General features: G+C 41.0%; 3 protein-coding genes across 5 annotated transcripts in view; 2 read left to right on the top strand and 1 right to left on the bottom strand.

Moving 5' to 3' along the window:
- The window catches only part of DNAH8 (dynein axonemal heavy chain 8), a gene marked incomplete at its 3' end in the record, with an annotated part of 145633 nt that extends 142347 nt beyond the window's left edge, over positions 1 to 3286 (bottom strand). The window contains exons 1-2 of the mRNA XM_082307343.1: positions 3221 to 3286; positions 2411 to 2545 (exon numbers count right to left, since the gene is read on the bottom strand). Of these exons, the coding sequence (XP_082163469.1) occupies positions 2411 to 2431 (21 nt within the window). The 5' untranslated portion in view covers positions 2432 to 2545; positions 3221 to 3286. The remainder of the gene's footprint in view (positions 1 to 2410; positions 2546 to 3220) is intronic.
- A 3549-nt stretch (positions 3287 to 6835) lies between these two features.
- Positions 6836 to 15669, top strand: GLO1 (glyoxalase I). The gene is made up of 6 exons (XM_082307839.1): positions 6836 to 6921; positions 8044 to 8126; positions 9522 to 9662; positions 10490 to 10557; positions 12250 to 12339; positions 13583 to 15669. The coding sequence occupies exons 1-6, from the start codon at positions 6841 to 6843 to the stop codon at positions 13669 to 13671; spliced, it is 552 nt and encodes a 183-aa protein (XP_082163965.1). The 5' UTR covers positions 6836 to 6840; the 3' UTR covers positions 13672 to 15669.
- Positions 15670 to 17906: 2237 nt separating this feature from the next.
- The window catches only part of BTBD9 (BTB domain containing 9), a 133907-nt gene continuing 131979 nt past the window's right edge, over positions 17907 to 19834 (top strand). For all 3 annotated transcript variants that reach the window (XM_082306121.1, XM_082306122.1, XM_082306123.1), the window contains exon 1: positions 17907 to 18044. The gene's annotated coding sequence lies outside the window, so the exon portion shown is untranslated. The remainder of the gene's footprint in view (positions 18045 to 19834) is intronic.

Consider the following 19834-nt stretch of genomic DNA (forward strand, 5'->3'; position numbering starts at 1 on the left):
TCCCAGGGACATTCTGATTGGACAGGGGAGGTAAATATTTCACAATGCGAATAGTCAATCATTGGAATAATCTCCCCAGGGAAGTGGTTGACTCTGCTACGCTGAACATGTTTAAGACTCAGCTGGACATGGTGCTGGGCCATCTCGTCTAGATTGTGCTAGAAAGGTTGGACCAGATGATCCTTGAGGTCCCTTCCAACCTGTTATTCTATGATTCTATGATTTAGCAGGAAGTGAACAACCCTCTGAAAAGCACTGAAAGAAGGTTTGGAGGACATCAGAAGGTATTGATCTGGTCAAAATCCAGCTTCTTGCACAGTCTCTGTAGTTATCTGCAAGGACGACTAACTCAACAGGATGTGACTGGGCATTCAAGCTGTCTAACTGAAGGGCTCAACCTTGGTAGTGAGACCTGTTTCCTCCCCATCAAAAAAATTCAGAAATTTAGCTAGCAAGTATGTCTGGAGATGCGTCACCTGTTCAAGTACAAAGCATACACCTCTAGATGTGGTATATTTCTTATAAGCATGACTTTTCCCCAAAATAAACAAATATAAAATCTGAATCAGAACAGTGATAGGAAAATGAGTGACACCCAGGTGGTCAGAATTTAAACCCACTCTTTTGAGAAGACAACATTGTGCAAGAATAAAAGAAGTAAAAGCAAGCCAGCTCTAGAAATGCATGTTGTACTTTCACTTTGGTTAATAGGCGCTAGTGAATAACAGGGTTAAAACTGAGAAAAATACAAAAAAATTCCCCCCAAAAATAGTGAAAGAAAAGAAAAATTGGTAAGGTGCTGAAAGGGCAATGACAAAAATCAGAGAAAGATTCACTACTTTTCTACTTTCGCTACTACGCAAAAAGCACTCCAACTTGAGAGGAAGAGAAAGGTGAACAATAACTTTTGGGCTTGTATGATTTTACACAAGAGGTAAGACATGAGCTGTCCCTGTGGCTACTGCTTCTGCAAATAGCGTCTGGTTCAACTCCATGTGGTACAAACGCCCACTGCATGAATACACATACAGGCTAGCGCTTTAAAAGCTAAAACTTAACTCACGGATGTCAAAGAGGTGATACGTACATGGGAATTTACTAACTGACAATTTGTTAAAGGACAATGTTGACGCAGCCCCAGCAGCCTAAGCTGTTTATGAATAAACTAAAACTGGAAAATTTCCAACCATAAAGTTTTCAGATGGTCCTGATGACAGCAACCCCCTGCCACCAAACTTTAAAAGAAGAGAAAAAAAAAAAAAAAAAGCCTTAAGAACCCAGAGGTTCTCAAGTGTCTGAATTAATCAAATTCAGTGTAGAACAGTAGTTTTACATGAAGTTTGGATGATCTAAACCTATATACCATTTAGCAACTGTAAAAAAAGGAAATGTTGATTGACAACACTTAAAGCACCTCTATGTTGTGTAAGCATAAGGAAAAACAGGACTGTTTAAGTACATTTTATGATATATAAATATCAGTACATGAGCAATAAACAACAAATTTGGATTGGGACTAAATTTGGATTGTAACCCAACAGCTGAAGTTCTAACAATTGATTTGTTTGCTCAAAGGAGACAATATCTGGCTGAGTTTTGAATGCTGAGTCAAATATCTAACAGATAAAAATAACGTCAGGCAATCAGAGAAGGCAAGGGCCATATCTTTTCACATACAGCCACGCTGAGTTTTGATACTCTACTAAAAGAACAGTTTAGATGGTTGCTCCTGTTTGTTTAAGCACTTTGAAACACTATGAAAGACACAACACTAAAGACACAAAGAATGTCTGAGCTTTCACAAGTCCCACAGGTTTGGCATCTACTTGCTCTACAAACCCACTTCATCCCATCTTTTAAACATTCAAAAATAAACAAAAGCACTCAAAACTGGAAATTATTTAATGGGTCTTTCCAAATGTAATTACATTAATTAAATGGTGCAGGATTAATCTTCCCTCTTATTACTAAAGAACACTTAATTTTCAAAATGTTTCTATGAAGTTACACATATTTTCACAGAATCTTTGGCATTTTAGTGAGGACTGGCTTAACAAATAAAGTCTATCTTTAGAATATAATAATGTCAGCCTGAGATGGATGAAACTTGTTGGAACTAGTGGAGATGACAAGAATCCCTTGGGTCAAAATAACAGCAGTAATTATATTTTTCTTGAGGTAAGAAAGATGAAAAAGCCACAATCAAAAACCCTGAGAATATCTGCAAATCCGTCAGGAAACTAAGCTGAATGATTTAGTCAGGTATCATTTTAGATGAGTTCTGTGCCTTATTAATCACATTTTCTGGCAGAAACAATCTAAATGATGGATAACATTTCATATCAAAAGGGCAATTTGCTACATATTTTAATTAAAAACTGAAATCAACAAACATACAGAACAGACTCACCGAAGGGGCATCCAAAATCATTTCTTCCACAGTTGTTAAGTCTAAACCTAGCCTGATACTGAGAACTTCAAATATGTATTTATATGAAGCATCAACTTTTGTTCTTCGATATTCTCTTGCTTCTTTGTATCGAGCCTAAAACATTAAACATGTCTTTCAAACTAAAAATACAAACTAAAAAAGTGATTGCAACAATGACCTGATACTTAACTTGCAACTAACGCTGAAATCTACTGTCTTATATTATAAGACTACATAACTGCCCTACTCTTTAAAAATCTTTAAGTTTTCAGAGGCTAACAGAAGAACAAATTATTGAGAATTATTATAAAACATAAAGTCAACTCTGAGGATACGTCAAGGAAAAGCAAACATTAAATATACTACAGCTAGATTTTAAGATATTTGTGTGCCATAGTAACTGGTTTTATTTTTCACAATCAGTATTTTAATTTATTATATCAATACAAAAAGGTCACAAATCAATTTAAAACTAAAGTATCTGGAGTGGGTAAATATTTGCAGGAACTAAGCTGGGTACAGCTTTGCTTCAGTGTAAATTATTCAGTTAATATCTCCTGCTTCCTTCCACTATTATTTTAAAGTAAAATGTTAAAATACTGCAAACGTTGAAAACAAAGACTCACTCACTTTCTACTAGCAATAATCTAATAAAAGAACTGACTATAAACAAAAAGGAAATTAAAAAAAGAAAGAAAAAGAAAAAAGAAATAATTACTATAAACTGAATATAATAATCTGAGAAAAGAACCAGAAATCTATTTCGAGATCTAAGGTTGAATACTAAACCTGTTTTTCTTTTAAAACTTCTTGCAAGGACAGAACTCCACTAGTGCTCCGGCAAAATCTAGATAACCTTCGGTTTGCAACAGAAAAAGAATCTTGGGAAGAGGAAAAGCTTGCTATTTGTCGACTAAGGCGAATAGATCTGGCTACAGCATCTTCTGGTATAATGGGAGCAGGCACAAAAGTCTCTGCAGTAAGATTAGGCCCATCACTATTTGTGGCAGCAGGACTGGTCCCAGCATCTTCTCCAGTGTTTGAACTTTCTTTATTATTTTTTTGTACCCCTTCCATTCTGAAATCTGAAAAAAAAAAATTGTGTTTATAACAAGCCAGATTTTTCAAGTCTACCTTTTCAAGACAACCAGAAGGAAAAGCAAGGTAGGGAATAAAAACATGAAAACCAGAGCATCTCAAAACTGACTTCCTCTGTATATAAATTTAATAGTCTCCTGTCCTCTTCAAGTTCTTAAGGTAACAGACATTTATATACATTTTATGATAGGTTACAAATGTCAAGCTGAAGGTGATTACAGATTTTTTAAAAAATAATTTACCATACATTTATATTTGGTGGACATCCTTCTATATATTTTTTTTTAAATATTAATACTTTCACTGAATATCTCATTACTGAGAAATAAAAATGGTTTAGAATATAAATGATTTGTTTAAACTTCAGCTTGCGAAATATACACACATATTCAGCAACTGAGCTTACAAAAAGGCTTGCGTACACTTCCATACCAGGTCTTAAAGCATTGCTCACATAAGCACTTACACATGATTTCTATACAAATGCCCTGCCATGCATAATATTCTTAACATGTGTGTTTGCAGAAGTAATGCAAGATGGAGGGTGTTGGGTAGTGTTTTTTCAGTGAAAAAAAATAATTTAGCATCAGACATCTTCAGCATAATGAAACAGTCAGGCTTTCTCTTAATTTTGTGCCTAAACCCTGGAACACTGCAGTTCATAGGGAATGGATACCATTCTTCAACAGGGGAAGGGAATTTCTCAGTCCGTCTCCTTGCGGCCAGGGACTAGCAGGTTAATTGTCCTAGATGAAGATTTCTAAAACGGCCCAAAACCAAGTATATTCCTGGCTGACTTCTAAGCAGTAGGCTCTTATGCAAAGGTGGCTCCTTCCATTTTCTTTCCCTTTTTACTCCACTAACACATAAGCCTAGGAAAGGTTTGGTTTGTGAATCCCAAGCCCATAATTCAGGGCTACAAAGAAGCATCTAAATCCTCTCTCCCCATGTTTTCCTGTTATGGGGCACACTCATCCACTTGCGTGTGCTGGCTACCATCAATCCCATTTGGTAGATCTTAACACTCATAAATATATGTAGGAAATGAAATGTTTTATCGAGTGTGCTCAAATCTACACATGAATTGAGCAATTAGTTTTCAGGTACTGTCATCACCAGTAGTGCTATACCTAAAGTCCTCACTTTGTGTCTAATTTTTTCCTCTAAAAATAGCTTGTTCAGTTTCATGGTGATGTTATAATGCATAAATACTTCATAAAACAAATGTTAAGATACACCATTAAGGTCATACCCAGGAGAACACATAAAAACAAAAGCATGGAAAGTGTTATTCTACTCAGAGTACCATTACTGTAAGAATTAAAATAACTATCGGGAATTACCTAGTAGTTCTTACAGAGCCTTAGGGCACCCAGCCACAAGTGAACCTGTGTTACATACTTATTTAAACACTATTGCCTGATTCAGGAAATAGAAAATCAGAAGCAAGGCTGACATGAAAAGCAACACCTGGTGCTCCATTACTAGCTCCTTATTTTTGCCCACAATTAACAAAGTCGCCACTGTTCTACGGACTTTGGCATGCAATCACCTGCTATAGAAAATGTTTGCCTCTTTCTCAAAGTAAAAATACAAAGAAAAAACAACTTAGGAAAGCCACCAAAAAAAAAAAAAAAGAAAGAAAATTTAAAATCTAAATTAGTTAATTCCTTTCTTTTCCTTCATGTTTATCTGACTGGGCTGGTCATCTGTAAGGTTAGCAGTGGTACTTTCCTCCTCGACGCTCAGGTGGAATAGGTTGGATGTTAATTTCCATGCCTTTTAACTGGTCCTCTTGAAGCTGGACAGCAAAGTTGATACCTTTCCCTGAAGCTCAAGATGAGAGAGGTGGGTTCTCGTGGCTTTCTTTAAAAATAAAGGCTACATTGTACAGTGGCATCCTCCCTCACCCTCCAGACATCTGTATTCAAGATGTCTGGTGACTCAGCCGAGATTTTAATGCTTTTCAAAAAAACAGCATGAACTCCAGCTGTCCACCTATCCTAATTGTAACAGCTGATGTGCTTTTGTATTAAAACTTTCTTTCCTCTTCTCCCTAAACCTTGTCTACAATACCTGTTCATGTAAGAAAAGCGAGTCTGTTTTCCAGCACAGATCTCAGAAGGTAGGTAGGAGGACAAGGTGAAGGAGGGAAGGAAAAGTGGAGAACTCCCAAGCAGAGAGCATGAGGGATAATGACTTCTGGCTCTCTTCTCAACAGCTGAGGTGCCTTAACCGGCACTCCGGCTTTGGCAGAGAGATGCAGGCAAAGAGCCTCACCGACCTGGCTGGAGCTGAGCCTCACGGGCCGGGGAGCGGGCAGCAGCCCACCAACCGCACGGCCGCCGGCCGTTGCCGCCGGTTGCCAGAGCGAGCGCTTCAACGCCTGCCGCGAGGGGATTCTTCCGCGGCGAGGCATTCTGCCTCGGTGCTGGGGCTATATAGCGCGGCGGAGGGAGACGGCCAGTCGTCATAGGTTTGCCCTGCGCCACCGGCCGCTGCGGCGCATCAAAATCTCACCCCCAGAAGCCGAACCGTAATTCTATCCTAAAGGCCGTGCTGGGCACCGAAGAGCTCTGCGCAGCGGCGTGCAGCAAACTCCCTTTCTCAGGAGTTGGTTTTAAATGTATCTATGGAAGTTAGGAAAGGCAGCGAGAGCGCTGCACTGCAAAAGTGCTTTTCTCTCAATTATTAAGTGTATTTTTTTCCCGGAGTATTCAATCCTGTCTTTCATGCCGAGTGTTTGAAAGATTATTCTTCTCTTTCAGACCTGACGTAATTTACACTGAAATGTCACCGCGTAACTCCCGAGGGTGTCAGGCTGGAAGTCTCCCCGCGCCCGTAGGCAAGGGCAGAACCCAGCACCTCTCCATACCAACACGGGCGCACCGCCGGGGCGTTTGCAAGCGGGCCCGGAGGCGCAAGGCCGGGTTTCCAGACCACCCTAAGATGCCGCCCGTCGGGAGGATTTACGGAAAAAGCACCGCTCCGTTGGAGCTGGGCACCGACGGCTGCTTTAGGCGTTTGCATGGTGCCCCGTGCCTGCGAGCGGCAGCTAGAGGGACGCGTCGTCATATCAGCGCGGGGGATCCATGCTGTCATTCCACGCTTCAGCTAAGGAACTCCGCAGTCGGGGAGTCCCGTTGATGCTTATAGGAACGAACGGGCAGCACCGGACCGGACCCAGCACCTTCGCAGCCCGCCTCCGGCGTCCCCGGCAAGCAGCGGCCCGCCTGCAGGGGCGTCCGCCGGGGCGGAGCGGGGCACCGCCCTCCCGCGGCCGCCGCCTCCTCCTCTCCTCCTCTCCCGAGATGGCGGCCCCAGCAGAGCTCAGCGGCCTGAGCGACGAGGCAGCCTACGGCGCCTGCTCGGAGCCGGATGCCAGCACCAAGGTGGGGTGGGTGGGGATGACGAGGGCGCCCCGGGGCCGCGGCAGAGCCGGTGCCCCCCACGCCCCGCTCTTTGCCGGGATGGGAGGCGGCATGGGGCCGGGAAGGGTCCGGGCGTGGGGGAGCGAGAGGGGAGGCCGGGGATGGCTCGGCGGGGAGCTGCCCGGACGCTCGGGGTGCGGCGCCCCGCCTTGTGTGGAGAGAGCGTCCCGGCGCGGGCCAGCCCGGCTCCGTTTCCCGTTCCGTGGCGACGGGCGGACCCGCTGGGCCGGTCGCCGTGAGCCCCGTCCCCGTCCCGCCCCGCGGCCGGGCCTGGCGCGCCGCGCTCGGCCGGGCCGGCGCCCGTGCGGGGGCGCTGGGCGTCGGTCAGGCTGCAACTGAGGGGAGCCAGCGGGTGCTCCGGGGGCTCTTCGGCCAGCGCGTGCCAGGGTTGCAAAACAAATCCCCCAAAACACCCCAAACACTTTTATTTTTTATTAGGAGAACCTTATAATTTTATTTCAGTTGTTCTACACTTTTTTTTTAATACATCTGTCAAGGCTATCCTGCCTTTCACTTTTCATCCACTTAGTTGTTCATTAGCCCTTGGTATATAAGGTTACCCTGTGGCTTGAGGAAAACACCCTTACAGAATTGCAGGCCGGTTTTGCTGCCAAGATATCATCAAGCTTGACAGAAATTCAACACCTGTGCAATGAAATAATAAATGTAATGACTTCAGGAGTCTAGCTTTATTTAAATTGGGTGTCTACAGTGATGCCCAGTATCAAATATTCACGTGCCTAGTATGCTTGCTTGCAAAGTGGTTCATGTGCAGTACAGCTCCATAGAAGAATAATAAAGATAATGATGCTCTTTTTTTGATACCACTGATAATATATATTGAGTGATACCAGTGGTGGTATTGTTTATTTATTTTAAACATTATGTTACAAAGGCATATTTATTTAACACAAATCTGTACGTGTAGGATCAGGACAAAAGGTTTTATTTACACTTAATGTAGTATTCTATTTGTTACTTCTAAACCTGCTAGTTTTCGATTCATTATTAACTGACATTTTTGTTAATACCTGTAATTAAATTCTCGTTGATGTATAAATAATAAACCTTTTTTCCCCCCAGGATTTTTTGTTGCAGCAGACAATGTTAAGAGTAAAGGATCCTAAGAAGTCACTGGATTTTTATACAAGGGTTCTTGGAATGACGTGAGTAGAAGTTATATGCCACAATAAGTTTGTTTTTTCCTGCTATTTTTCTGAAAAGTTTTTGTTATTTTGATGTAATTATACTAATTGGTCTAACTACATGAACAATGCGGGCCCATCAGCTGATGCCCAGTTGGACAGTCTGGCAAACTCTGAGAACTCCCACAGCACAGTTAATGCCTAAGCTGCAAATGAACTAATACTGGCCTTGACTAGAAATTTCTTTCTTTCTTAAATAGGTCATTAATTATCAGTGTACAACTTGCTTACTTCCTCCTCACTGAGCCTGCAGCTAACTGGTAACTTTTATGACAGTGCTTATAATCAGGAGTCATTGCTATAAATCTTGAAATTAAGTTTTCTGCTAGTTCTCAGAGGTGGGTTATGACCATCTCCGGTCAGAAGAGACCAAGGCAATGGAAGCTGGAGACAAGGTCCAGACTCAGTCTTTTGGAGAAGGCTGTTGGGAGGCAGATGCCCTGCAGTAGCCTAGTGTGTTTATGCTAAGGCTCTGTGCATGTTCTTGGCATTTGAAATGAGTTATTTTAAAACAAAATTCTAGCATATTTTTAAACATCTTGAAATGAGTCCAGAATAAAGTAAAATAAACTACTTCCACTTTAGTGAAGATGCGGGTATGAGAAAATAAAAATTAAATACCTAGGTAAGCTAAAAAGGAAATCGGATTTATTTTGCATGCCTACTTGTTCTGGTTAACATCTTACATAAAAATAGTTTGAAGTATGCCACACCATCTCTGGAAATTAGGTAAAAATAGACATGTATCAAATATTTCACAGGAAAGTGTGTGACTTCTTGCATCTAGTAAAGGGATAAATTTTATAAGCAGCTTTTTCTCACCTCAAGTCTTTTTTAGTTGATTGTCACATTTGAAATGGATTATATAATTATACCTAGCTATGGAAATTGTAACAATATTTCAATCTAAAGGTATGTTTGTTTTTTAATCCTGCTGTGTTCTTAAACTTTGTCTGCTGCCAGTGAGCTCCCCAGAATGAATAAGTTTCAAAGTAAATCTTTTTATTCCTTGGTGATGTTTTAAAGTGGATAAACATAAAGATCTTCCTGAGGAAATATGGACAAGTAACAAGAGTGGCAACCTCAAGACTTGAGCCTTTGTACTGGCTTTGCTATTCAGTTACTGATAGTTTGGCTTTTAAGCATCTGATTCTTCTCATTTTTGTAGGTTTGTAATCTGTTCTGGAATGTTTCTATGTGATAATCCGAAATGTACGTATTTTAAGACGTGCATTACAGTTAGAAAGACAGAAAATCACAGCAATGATTCTTCCATGGGGGAAGCATCTTGGTTTATTTGCAAGCTACCTGATGACCCTTTTAAGTTACTATTTCAAAATAATTGTTGCCATTTAGACTGCTTCAAAAATTTGACTTTCCTACTATGAAGTTCTCGCTCTATTTCCTGGCGTATGAAGATAAAAATGATATCCCAAAAGACAAAACTGAGAGAACAGCTTGGACCTTCTCTAGAAAAGCTACACTTGAACTGACACAGTAAGTATTAATATAATGAGAGATGACATTTAGCTAACAGTGATTAAACAGAAGTGGATGAGTGTAAATCCTGTTGGATTGAATAAAAATCTAATCATTCCTGTGGAAACATCTTCACTGTCATATACCTTTAAAGTACAGTTGAGATCTTGGATACTTGGCAAGCTTAATTTCTCTTTCCAGAGCTCTTTCAAACTGCTAGGTGAACAGTGGACACAGACACGAAATAATGCTTGCTGTATTTTGAGTATGCATGCCATCTGGGTAGGGAAGCCACAGAATTTAGGAAAACCCAATGTGGTTAGAACTTCCTTTCGATCCCCAGAGCATCCTAATAATGGATAAATATTGCTTGTGGAATCTAATCAAAAGAGGTATTAAGTCAAAACATACACTTCCCGTAAAGAGGACAATTTGGTTAATGCCACTAATCGTTGTAATTGTGCAGAAAGAATCTCCCAAATACCCTACTGTCTTGCTTGGCTTCAGGACCTGCTACCCTCACTGTTTGATCCCCAGTGGTGGGTAGATAAACTGACTCATGCAGCGCAACCTTCTCGCTCATCTGAATGAGACAGGAGCGTCTCTGACTCATTCAGCTGTAGAACCTGAATGCTAGTGAAGGGCTGCGAACGTGAGTGGATTAGCCCCGAGACTATCCCTAGGATCTGTGACTAGGGAAAATCTTGATAGTTTAACGAATGCAGCCCACAGCTGAAATTCTCTGGTTTCTTAGGATAAACAACTTATCCTCCTGAGGAAACTGAACATTTAGGATTTGTTAATTTCAATGCTTTTCTTCAATATGTAACAATTACTTCTTACAGCAACTGGGGCACTGAAAATGATGAAAATCAGTCTTATCACAATGGCAATTCAGATCCCCGAGGATTTGGTAGGTCTTTAGTTTTGTGTTTGTAGTTTTTAAGCTTTGGTTTATTGTAATTACATTTTTTCTCTTGTGTATTGGGGAAAAATGGAGTTTCAACTGTTTTTTATAAAACATCTGTATAAATTCTGTGCAGAGGTTATTGGGTAAGTATATACTGTAGGCTTTATTTTTATGAGAACTAGTAGAGAAAATATTTTAAACTTGTAATGGCTGAAAAGACTTTTCTAGTAGGTTACTTTGAAGGAAATGTACTAGCACTAGGAAAGAAAGGAACTTGCATCTCAACCTTTATCTCTCTTCTTCCAGCATGTATGCTGTGAAAGATGGTGAAAATAGGTAAACAAATGTGTTTCAGAGTAATGAGCCACAGTTACACTTTTTATAAAGAATCTAATCCTTTGGCAAGCAAACACATGCTTATAGTAACTACCGAATGAAGAACAGTAATTGCTCATGTATCAAATTATCATGGTGTTTAGACTGATTTACATTTGCATTTCTATTTTATAATCCACTGGTTACCCATTTTAAGCTAGAAGGAGAATTCTGTTTGTCTGTAGCACTGAGGATAGTATTTGTGTGGCTCGATTTGATATTTTGAGTGCTCGAAAGGTCACTGGCTCATGAAATAAGTTTCATACTCAATCTAGCCACTTGACATTTAAAGCTTCTGAATTGATTTGTAAGCTCAGGCCGTGCATAGTGCTAGTGTTAGTCTCTACAAATAGAGCATTAATGATAAACTCCTCGTACTGTTGAACTGAGGAAATGCAACAAAATCCTGTTATGTGGTGTCCTGGTTTCAGATGGGATAGAGTTAATTTTCTTCCTAGTAGCTGGTATATTGCTGTGTTTTGGATTTAGTATGAGAATAATGTTGATAACACACTGATGTTTTAGTTGTTGCTAAGTCATGCTTACACCAGTCAAGGACTTTTCAGCTTCCCATGCTCTGCCTGGCGCACAAGAAGCTGGGAGGGGGCACAGGCAGGACAGCTGACCCAGACTGGCCACAGGGCTATGCCATACCGTATGGCGTCATGCTCAGTATATAACTGGGGCGAGCTGGCTGGGGGGGAAGCGATCACTGCTCAGGAATGGGCTGGGCATCAGTCAGTGGGTGGTGAGCAATTGTATAGTGTATCACTTGCTTTGTATATTATTATTGTATTATATTATTATTATTACTACTACCATTCTATTTCATTTTACTTCAATTATTAAACTGTTCTTATCTCAACCCATGAGTTTTCTCACTTTCACCCTTCCAATTCTCTCCCCCACCCCACTGGGGGGGGGAGTGAGCGAGTGGCTGTGTGGTGCTTAGTTGCTGGCTGGGGTTAAACCACGACATGTGGGCATGCTTCGAGAAAGGAAATAGAGATAAAAGAGTTTGATTGAAAACTTATTTTTTCCTACTCTAGATAATAGTCTCATCTAAACAATACAAGATACTTTAACTCTAAAGCTCCTATTTTAAAAGGCGTTATCAAAAAGCCAACTTTCTGAAGGAGAATAATGTTAATGCCCAAAATGCTCTTCTTTCTGGAAGCAATGTTTTTCTTGTACACAGTTATACCTTATGTGAACTACAGCATGTAAACTTTTTGCAGAAGATGAAATGCTGAGAAACTTTTTCCTGGAGCACCCAGCAATACTTACAGTGTACTTCACTCTTTTTACCTTGTTGCACAGGACACATTGGAATTGCTGTCCCTGATGTCTATAAAGCTTGTAAGAGGTTTGAAGAACTAGGAGTGAAATTTGTGAAGAAACCAGATGATGGTAAGTCTTGATCAGAAATGCAAGTCAATATTTTTCCTTGTTCACTGTATTCTCAGCTGAAACAAATACAAGAAGTGCAGCTGAAAACTTAACTTGAACACAGATGTCTTGATTTAAGAATTGAACTTAGTATTTCTAGCACTTTAGAGTTTCTGAGCCCTTTTTAATTTGTTCAACACCTGGTGAAGGTGAAGTTGAAGTTGGAGTTGAAGTGAGAGCTCCTGACTTTGATTCTGTATCACTGCACAGCTCTAAGTTCTTAGGCGGGGAGGGAAGCTTAGACTGTAAATGGAATAAATCACAGGAAAGAACTCTTGAAGCAGTCAAGGGTGGGGGTGAGAGCAAAGGCTGTTCTTTAACATTAAGAAATAAAATTGATGCAGCAAATGCCAAGGAGGAGGAAGTAGTCTTGAACTTCACATTCATTGTTTGTGGAGCAGGCTGAGTGACGTAATGCTATTTTTTTCCCTACATTACTGAGTCAAATATCTAGTATTCTCTCAGAATTTTCTGTAACTATAATATATTAAGAATTAGGTTGGTTCTGTTACAGTAAATAGCCTAATAAATAGAGCAAGTATAATTAAAAGTGTGTGGTTAACACTTTAAGATAACATTTTAAGCTGTGCTATCCTAATCTATTGTTTAAGGCAACTTTTGGGGACCCTGTTTTAATGAGGAATATTTTTTCCAACAGTAAAATTTAAAATATTCCTGCCCTGCATTTCTCTGTTTTATGAAGTGATGCAAATGTGTACTGTAAACCACATCTGGGGGGAAAAACAAACAAACAAAATCAGTAACATAAAACTTCAGTGTGGAGGCAGGAATGATGGGAGATGAACAGGGCAGAGGAGCGCAGGATTTTATACTGGCAAAGCTAGTTCAACAAAATAGGTCAAAACATCCTGGAGCACAAGAATATATTCTGGATTTAGAGGATGAACACTTACAGGGACATATGCAGAAAACTCAATCAATAAAAGATAGAATTCCAAAGTGACTTCAAACTACAGCTTTGTTCAGAGTAATATTGACAATTTAGCATACAAAGATCTAATGCTGATTAAAAACTAATCTGGATGTTTTCAGAATTAGCTGTCTAAATTTGAACTAATTTTCATGCAAAAGTTAAAAAAGGAAAAATACTTTTCACAGTAGTCATATTTGATGTTAAGAACTAGTCATAGAGTCTTAACTTTATCTTGTTTGTTTGTTTTTTTTTTTTTTTCCTCCCTAACAGGTAAAATGAAAGGACTTGCATTTGTTCAGGATCCTGATGGCTACTGGATTGAAATTTTGAATCCTAACCACATGGTGACTCTCACTTAGTTCTAATGAAGTATATTATATAGGAGATGCACACTTTCAGTCCCCTGGAGAAAATCTGTAACAGTGTTTGTGAAAGTCTTGCTTAATGGAGAGCAATCAGTTGTGTTCAGACTCTCCTTTAAAACTATCCCCTAGGACCTCAATATACATGAATTCCTTTTTGCTGTCCTGTAATGCCACTGCAATTTGCTCCCAATTAGGAATACTCAACCGTCTTTTGGAAGAGCACTTACATGGATTCTCCTCTTGAACATCAATTATGTTAATATTTCAATAAACACTCTCAAAAGATATGTGACCAGAAATTCACTATATCTCACACTGTTTAGATTTAAACTAACAACACTAAAAAATTCTGTGTTACTACTGATGATTTGCAATGAGGGAAAAAAACCCTTCAGAATATTTTTTTTTCTATGAAGTCAAAAGATCCTGAAAGCTTCACGCCCTTTCTTGTATACTAGAAAATAAAATGTCAGACTGACTTTGACTTGAGTAGTAGCATGTTTATGAAAGTCCTAATCTTATTATATTATGCCAAGCAAAACTCTTTAAGGAGCAGCCTTAAATAGTCTTGCCTGGAACAAGAAACTTTGTGGAGGCAATAAATCAGTCCAGCAGAAAGAATTCAGTCTTTCAGCTTGTGGCTGCTGATTGACAGCCAAGATAAGAGGTCTCATAGTTGCTAACTCACAGTGATCCTTCTTGTCTCTTCCAACACTGGAAAGAACTTGCTCATAATTTTTGTTTCAATGAAAGTCTGGGCCTATATTTAACTTAAATGCTCTGTATGTTCTGCATTAGGAATTTAATGAAAAAGAGTATCTGAAACAAGAGTTTCCTACTAATAGACATTTTGATCTGCCTTCTCAAAACCAGTAATGGTTACTGAAGTGATAGCTGTAAATAGCAGGAAAACGTGACATTTATGTATTTTACACAAATTATTTGATTTTTAAGCTATTCCACCTGTTATGAACAGTGTAAGATATGTCAGGTTTTGAAATCCTGTTGTTCCTTCCAACAAGGAAAGAATCCTCTGCCCTCTCTTACTGCAATTCAAGTAGCACTTAACTCCTACTAAGTCTTCAGTTACATGACTATTGAATAGTGTAATGGCATTGCGCTTCACTTCCAAATAAAGCATTAGTGCAAACTACAAAATAATTTTAAAGCAGTATGACCTGTTGCTTTGCTAATTGTTGAATCCTAGATAACTGAAAGGCCATTTGTTTTGGTTCGTGGATTCTTTATTGAGAAGAAATCTGGTGATAAAAGAGAATATGAATTAGGAGTACAATAGTGAAGAAGATAACTGTGTGATTTGATTAGCAGGGTGTTTTAGTAACTTAATGATAATGTGCAGAGTTAATAATAACTGTCAATAACTCCCTGACTTAGAAGTTAAAACAGAAATGTAGAAAATATTGCATTTGATTTCTACTATGCTAATGTAGATGTTAATGAGTTAAATGCTAAGCGTTACTGTCCTATCTCCTTATCTGAAAAATCCTTATTTCTGTCTGCCTCATCTTAACAAGGTAGCATATATAAACTCAGTAACTTTACAGAGCTCCACATGAAAAATCATTCATAAAACTTAATGCAAGATATTTTGTTTACCCTTGGAAATGAGTAAAATAGATTATATGCTTCATCTGAGCCTTAGGTGTTGAAAAAAGGAATATGAAAACTATTGCTCTGCTTAATACCCTTTACGGATGTGCAAGCAATCATAAATTCATTGGAAGGTAGACATAGTAACTCAAAATAATCTTTTTTTCAGTTTTCTACTTGTTATATGAAGCAACCCTGATATTTTAAATTTTCATTTGTATATTTTCTGGCTGGACTCTACAGTGTCTACAGATACTGTGCTTTAGGTGGTGCCTTATCAATGTCATTCATATACAATAGATTCTTTCCCTTCTTGAATATTTGCCAAGTTGCCTTTTTTCTGCAGCAATAAACACTGTTGGTTCATGGTTGCATTCTCTATTTCTGCCCTCCTATACTTCCAGAACTAATACCTACCCTGTTCCCTGTCTTGTTCCTTGTGCGGTTGATTATACTTCTGTATGTTAAGTCATTTTGATAGGGACAATATAGTTACTACTGTTTGGAGTGAGATGTCCTGAGTAAGTGAGCTGTCTTAATAGCTGTCACCACATGATCTCAGTCATCTTCCTCCCAAATGTGGGGCTTTTGACATTGCACCCCCTGCCCCAAGCACGCTATTTCAGCTTAATAAAGTAGCAAAGATTTTCTTGAATGCTGGGTTAGTTTTATGCCGAGTTTATTAAGCAGAAATGAGGAGTCAGTTCAAGACTCCTTAGTTTCGTGAATGAGTGAATAAAGCTGTTCCTTTTAGCAGAAAGCTAGGTAGGCTCAGCTGACTCATGAAACCCCACCCTACTTTAAAAAAAGGCACACAATATTGCAGAATACCTTACAGCAGCAAGTAAGAGAACTCCTAATTTGAAGACTATTGTAGTGTAACTTTAGGACGGTATCTTCTGACATTAGTAGGATGAGAATAGTGCTATGAAGGATGAGAGCTACAGCAATGACACAAAGCACTCGGTTGAATGCAGCTTACATAGGTTTTGATGGCTAAACTGTGTTTTTCATAGACATCCCTTCTGCTGCTGGCGTTCTGAAATATGAACTTAAAATGAAATAAAACTCAACTGAAGCACAAGTGCTAACTGCAGTTCCTTACCATTCAGAACCTTGCATTAGATTGTGTGAGTAGAAACATTGTGTTGACTAATAGTAGTCTAAGTGAAATTGTCTAAACTAAGTTTTATTTCAGTCAATACCGTTATATCCTGTAAAGCTTTATGACCAAGGTGTTGCCAAGGAAAATCTCAGAATGTTACAAGCATGGAACTTGGTGGTTCAGAGTTTATCAACACAGAGTGTTTCATTCAGACTTGTTTCACTACACTTCAAAGTACAGGTGTGACTGGAAAACCTATTGACCCAATTGTATGGAATCCAGTAATTAAAACCGGGATAGTTCATAAATCAGATGAGTAAGTCGAAGGGTGTGCATAGGTAGTTCAGTGGATAACTACAGGAGGAGGAGCAGGCTATGTCAAAGGTTCTCTGCTTAGTACTCAAATAGAAGTTATTCTAAGCATGTTTGCTAATCTTGGAATGACCCTCGTTTATTTTAATTTTATGTGCTTGACAAAGCGTAGGCAACATGGTAGATGATGAGGTAATAAAGAGGAAACTAATAAAAAACCACTAGCATCTACAAACTAGTTACAGCAATATCATGAAGTGGGCAAGGTGTGGGTTTGGTGTTTTTTTTTTTTTTTAAATAAAGTTACGGCTGCTTACCATACTGAACTAATTTAAACCAGTATTCTCAATTATGAAATCCAAGAATAAGCTGCTAAAGACAAACATTTAGTGATTCTTTTAGCCTGCGTAAAGATTTTAGATGTAAAAACTTTTGAAATTATGTAATGTTCTCACTGATTACAGACAGTTATTTTTACTTCTTCCAAGGTAACACTTCTGCTAAATAAGGCATGGAATTAAATAGCCATGTACTGCTTTGCCATTTGGAGGCCCTAAGTTCAGCTTAATGCAGTACAGTGGAAATTAATCTACTGGTCGCGTAGAGACAAGCCCACGTTGTCCTTACAGACAAGAAGAGGCTCTCGTTACTCAGGAAGGCAGAGTACGTACGGATTGGCGAGAGACTGCCCAGCGCACCCTTACCCTTAAACAAGGGAAACGTGTATTTTGAAGGCAGCCGAGTACCAGCAGATGAGAACGGTGGGGAAGGGGAAACATCCGTTGCTGGTTTATAACGGCTGGGCGTTTAAACGTCCCTGCGGCCGGAACAGGCGCCCAGTTTCCGACAGCTACTGGCAGGCCGGCTGCCGCCCGCAGGCAGGACGCGGCCGCGAAGGTCCCACGCAGCCCGACCAGGGACGCCGCTGTTCTAACGCTGCCTAGAGAAGCTCCAGCGGCGCGGGAGCGGCCGGCAGGCCCCGTCCCTGCTCGCTGCCCGGGGCGGCGGGCGGGCGGGCGGCAGCCCGGCCCCCCCAGGCCTCGCGGCTCCCCTGAGCCCCCAGCGCTCTGCCCGCGGCCCGGCCCCGCGGGTGCCGCTCTGCTACCGGCCGCCTCCGCTCTGTCGCCGGAAGAGGAAACCAGGCGCCGCGCCGACGGAACTACGGGAGCCGAGGGGAGCCCACGACGCCACTGGGACCCGCTCCTGCACCGTTCCCGCGGGCGCTTGCCTGCGTCAGCACGCAGGAGGACGGCTGCTGTTGCTAAGTGACGTCAGCGCGCCGGTTGACGTAGCGACGGCGGCGGGGCAGAGGGTGGAGGCCTTGTCGTCGGCGGGGCCGGTGAGTCCCAGGGGAGGGTTGCGGTCGGGCGCGGCGGCCGCGTCCCCGTCCCCCCTTCCCTCTGCGGAGCGGGTTCGTGATGACCGGGCGGCGGCTCCCCAGGCCTCCCGCGCGGTGGGCCCCGGCCCCTCGGCGGGCCGACATGCTGCCGCCGGTGGCTCCCCCCGGGCGCGGACTGGCCGTCCCGGGAGCGGGCGGCGGCGGGGCGGGCGCGGGCCGAGGGGCCGCCGGCGGGAAGCAGCCGGGCTCGTGAGGCGGTGAAGGTATTTCACCTGCAGCGCCTGTTTGCGGGGGAGGGGGGCGGCCGAGCGGGCGGGGGTCGCCTCCCCGGCGCCTCCGGACTTGGGAGGCGGCTTCGGGGGAGGCGGCGGCCCTGGCTTCCCCGGGCGCGACCTTGGGCGGGTCGCCGGCGCTCGGCCGCCCTCTCTTCCGTGGGTGTGGGGCGCCTGCTTCACCTGCCTTCCCCTGCCTGCCCCTTTGCCTGCCCCTGCGCTTTGCAAGACCCTGTTAAGGCTTTTTTTTTTTTTTTTTTTTTTTTTTTTTTTTTTTTTTTTTTTTTTTAATATTAGTTCAAGATTTTGACACTTCGATACTACACACGGTATTTTCACAGGTTCTTCTAGGATCTTGGTACTTAATTACTCTTGCAAGTTAAGCACTGCTGTGATTCATTGAAGATACTTTTGATTTAGAAGAAGCTGTCATATTATCAGACTTTAAAAAAATACAACTCGTTAAATTGCTAGCAGTCTGCCTGTAATCTTGCTTGCCCAGCAATACTCTTTGCTCGTGTTATTTTTAAAGCACAGCACAGAGACCCCTTCCAAAGCCCTGTGCTGGGATCACTTAATTTTTTCTGTGTTTTAAGATTTTAATTTGAGCCTACTCACAATGCAGGTGTATTTGGTGTGTCTTCTGTTACAAATCTGTAAATGAGGTACTTGAAGTATACTGTTCTGTGGGGGTCTGTTCACTCATATTTATCTAAAAAACAAACAAACAAAACCATAAGAATTTTCATAAATGGCTTTTGAATACATTTTGATAATACAAATTTGTTTGATAACATACATTACTTGTAGGAACAAATATTTACATATTACATGTTATTCTCCAAAACCATAAGATCTTCTTTGTCAAATACGTGTTTTCAATTTGCTGGATTAAGGTGTGGTTGCTTTCCAGTTCATGAGACTACCTAAAAATATTTTTTCTTCCTTGTCCTCCCTTGCTCCCTTAAACATATACTTTGAAGAAGATTAGTGTTTCTCTTATGAGAGAATTCATAGATCAAGGCATCATCTGTTTAGCAAATTAAATAGTTTATTTTTCCTGCTGGCAGGTATGATGGGAAGAATAACAATAATTTATACTTGTTGAGAGAGACTCATTATGTTGGTTATGTATTTAAACAAATAAAGCCTCTATATTTCTGCATTTCCTCACCCTACAGTTTTGTTTTGTTTTCCTGTTTGTAAATTTAAAGGCTTGCACAGGACAAAGATCTGCAACTGCCTGAAGTATTGTAAAAAAACCAACCACTAAAACCCAAACAAAAGCCCCAAAACCTTTAGCTAGGCAAGAACACTTAGAGAACTTTGAATGTGTAGGGAATAAAACGTGTGTGATACAGTTTGTATAGACCTGGTTTAATTAGGACACCCATGTGGGAAAACGGTGTTCTCAGGGACATTAACGCTGTAGCAAGAATGTCAAGATGAAATTTTTGTGGCTTATAATGAGCAGATGAATGGCAATATGTTACCATCTTTTTTGCTGGTTAAAAAAAT

This window comes from Platalea leucorodia (genome assembly GCF_965183815.1).
Source record: "Platalea leucorodia genome assembly, chromosome: 3".
NCBI classification, from domain to species: domain Eukaryota; kingdom Metazoa; phylum Chordata; class Aves; order Pelecaniformes; family Threskiornithidae; genus Platalea; species Platalea leucorodia.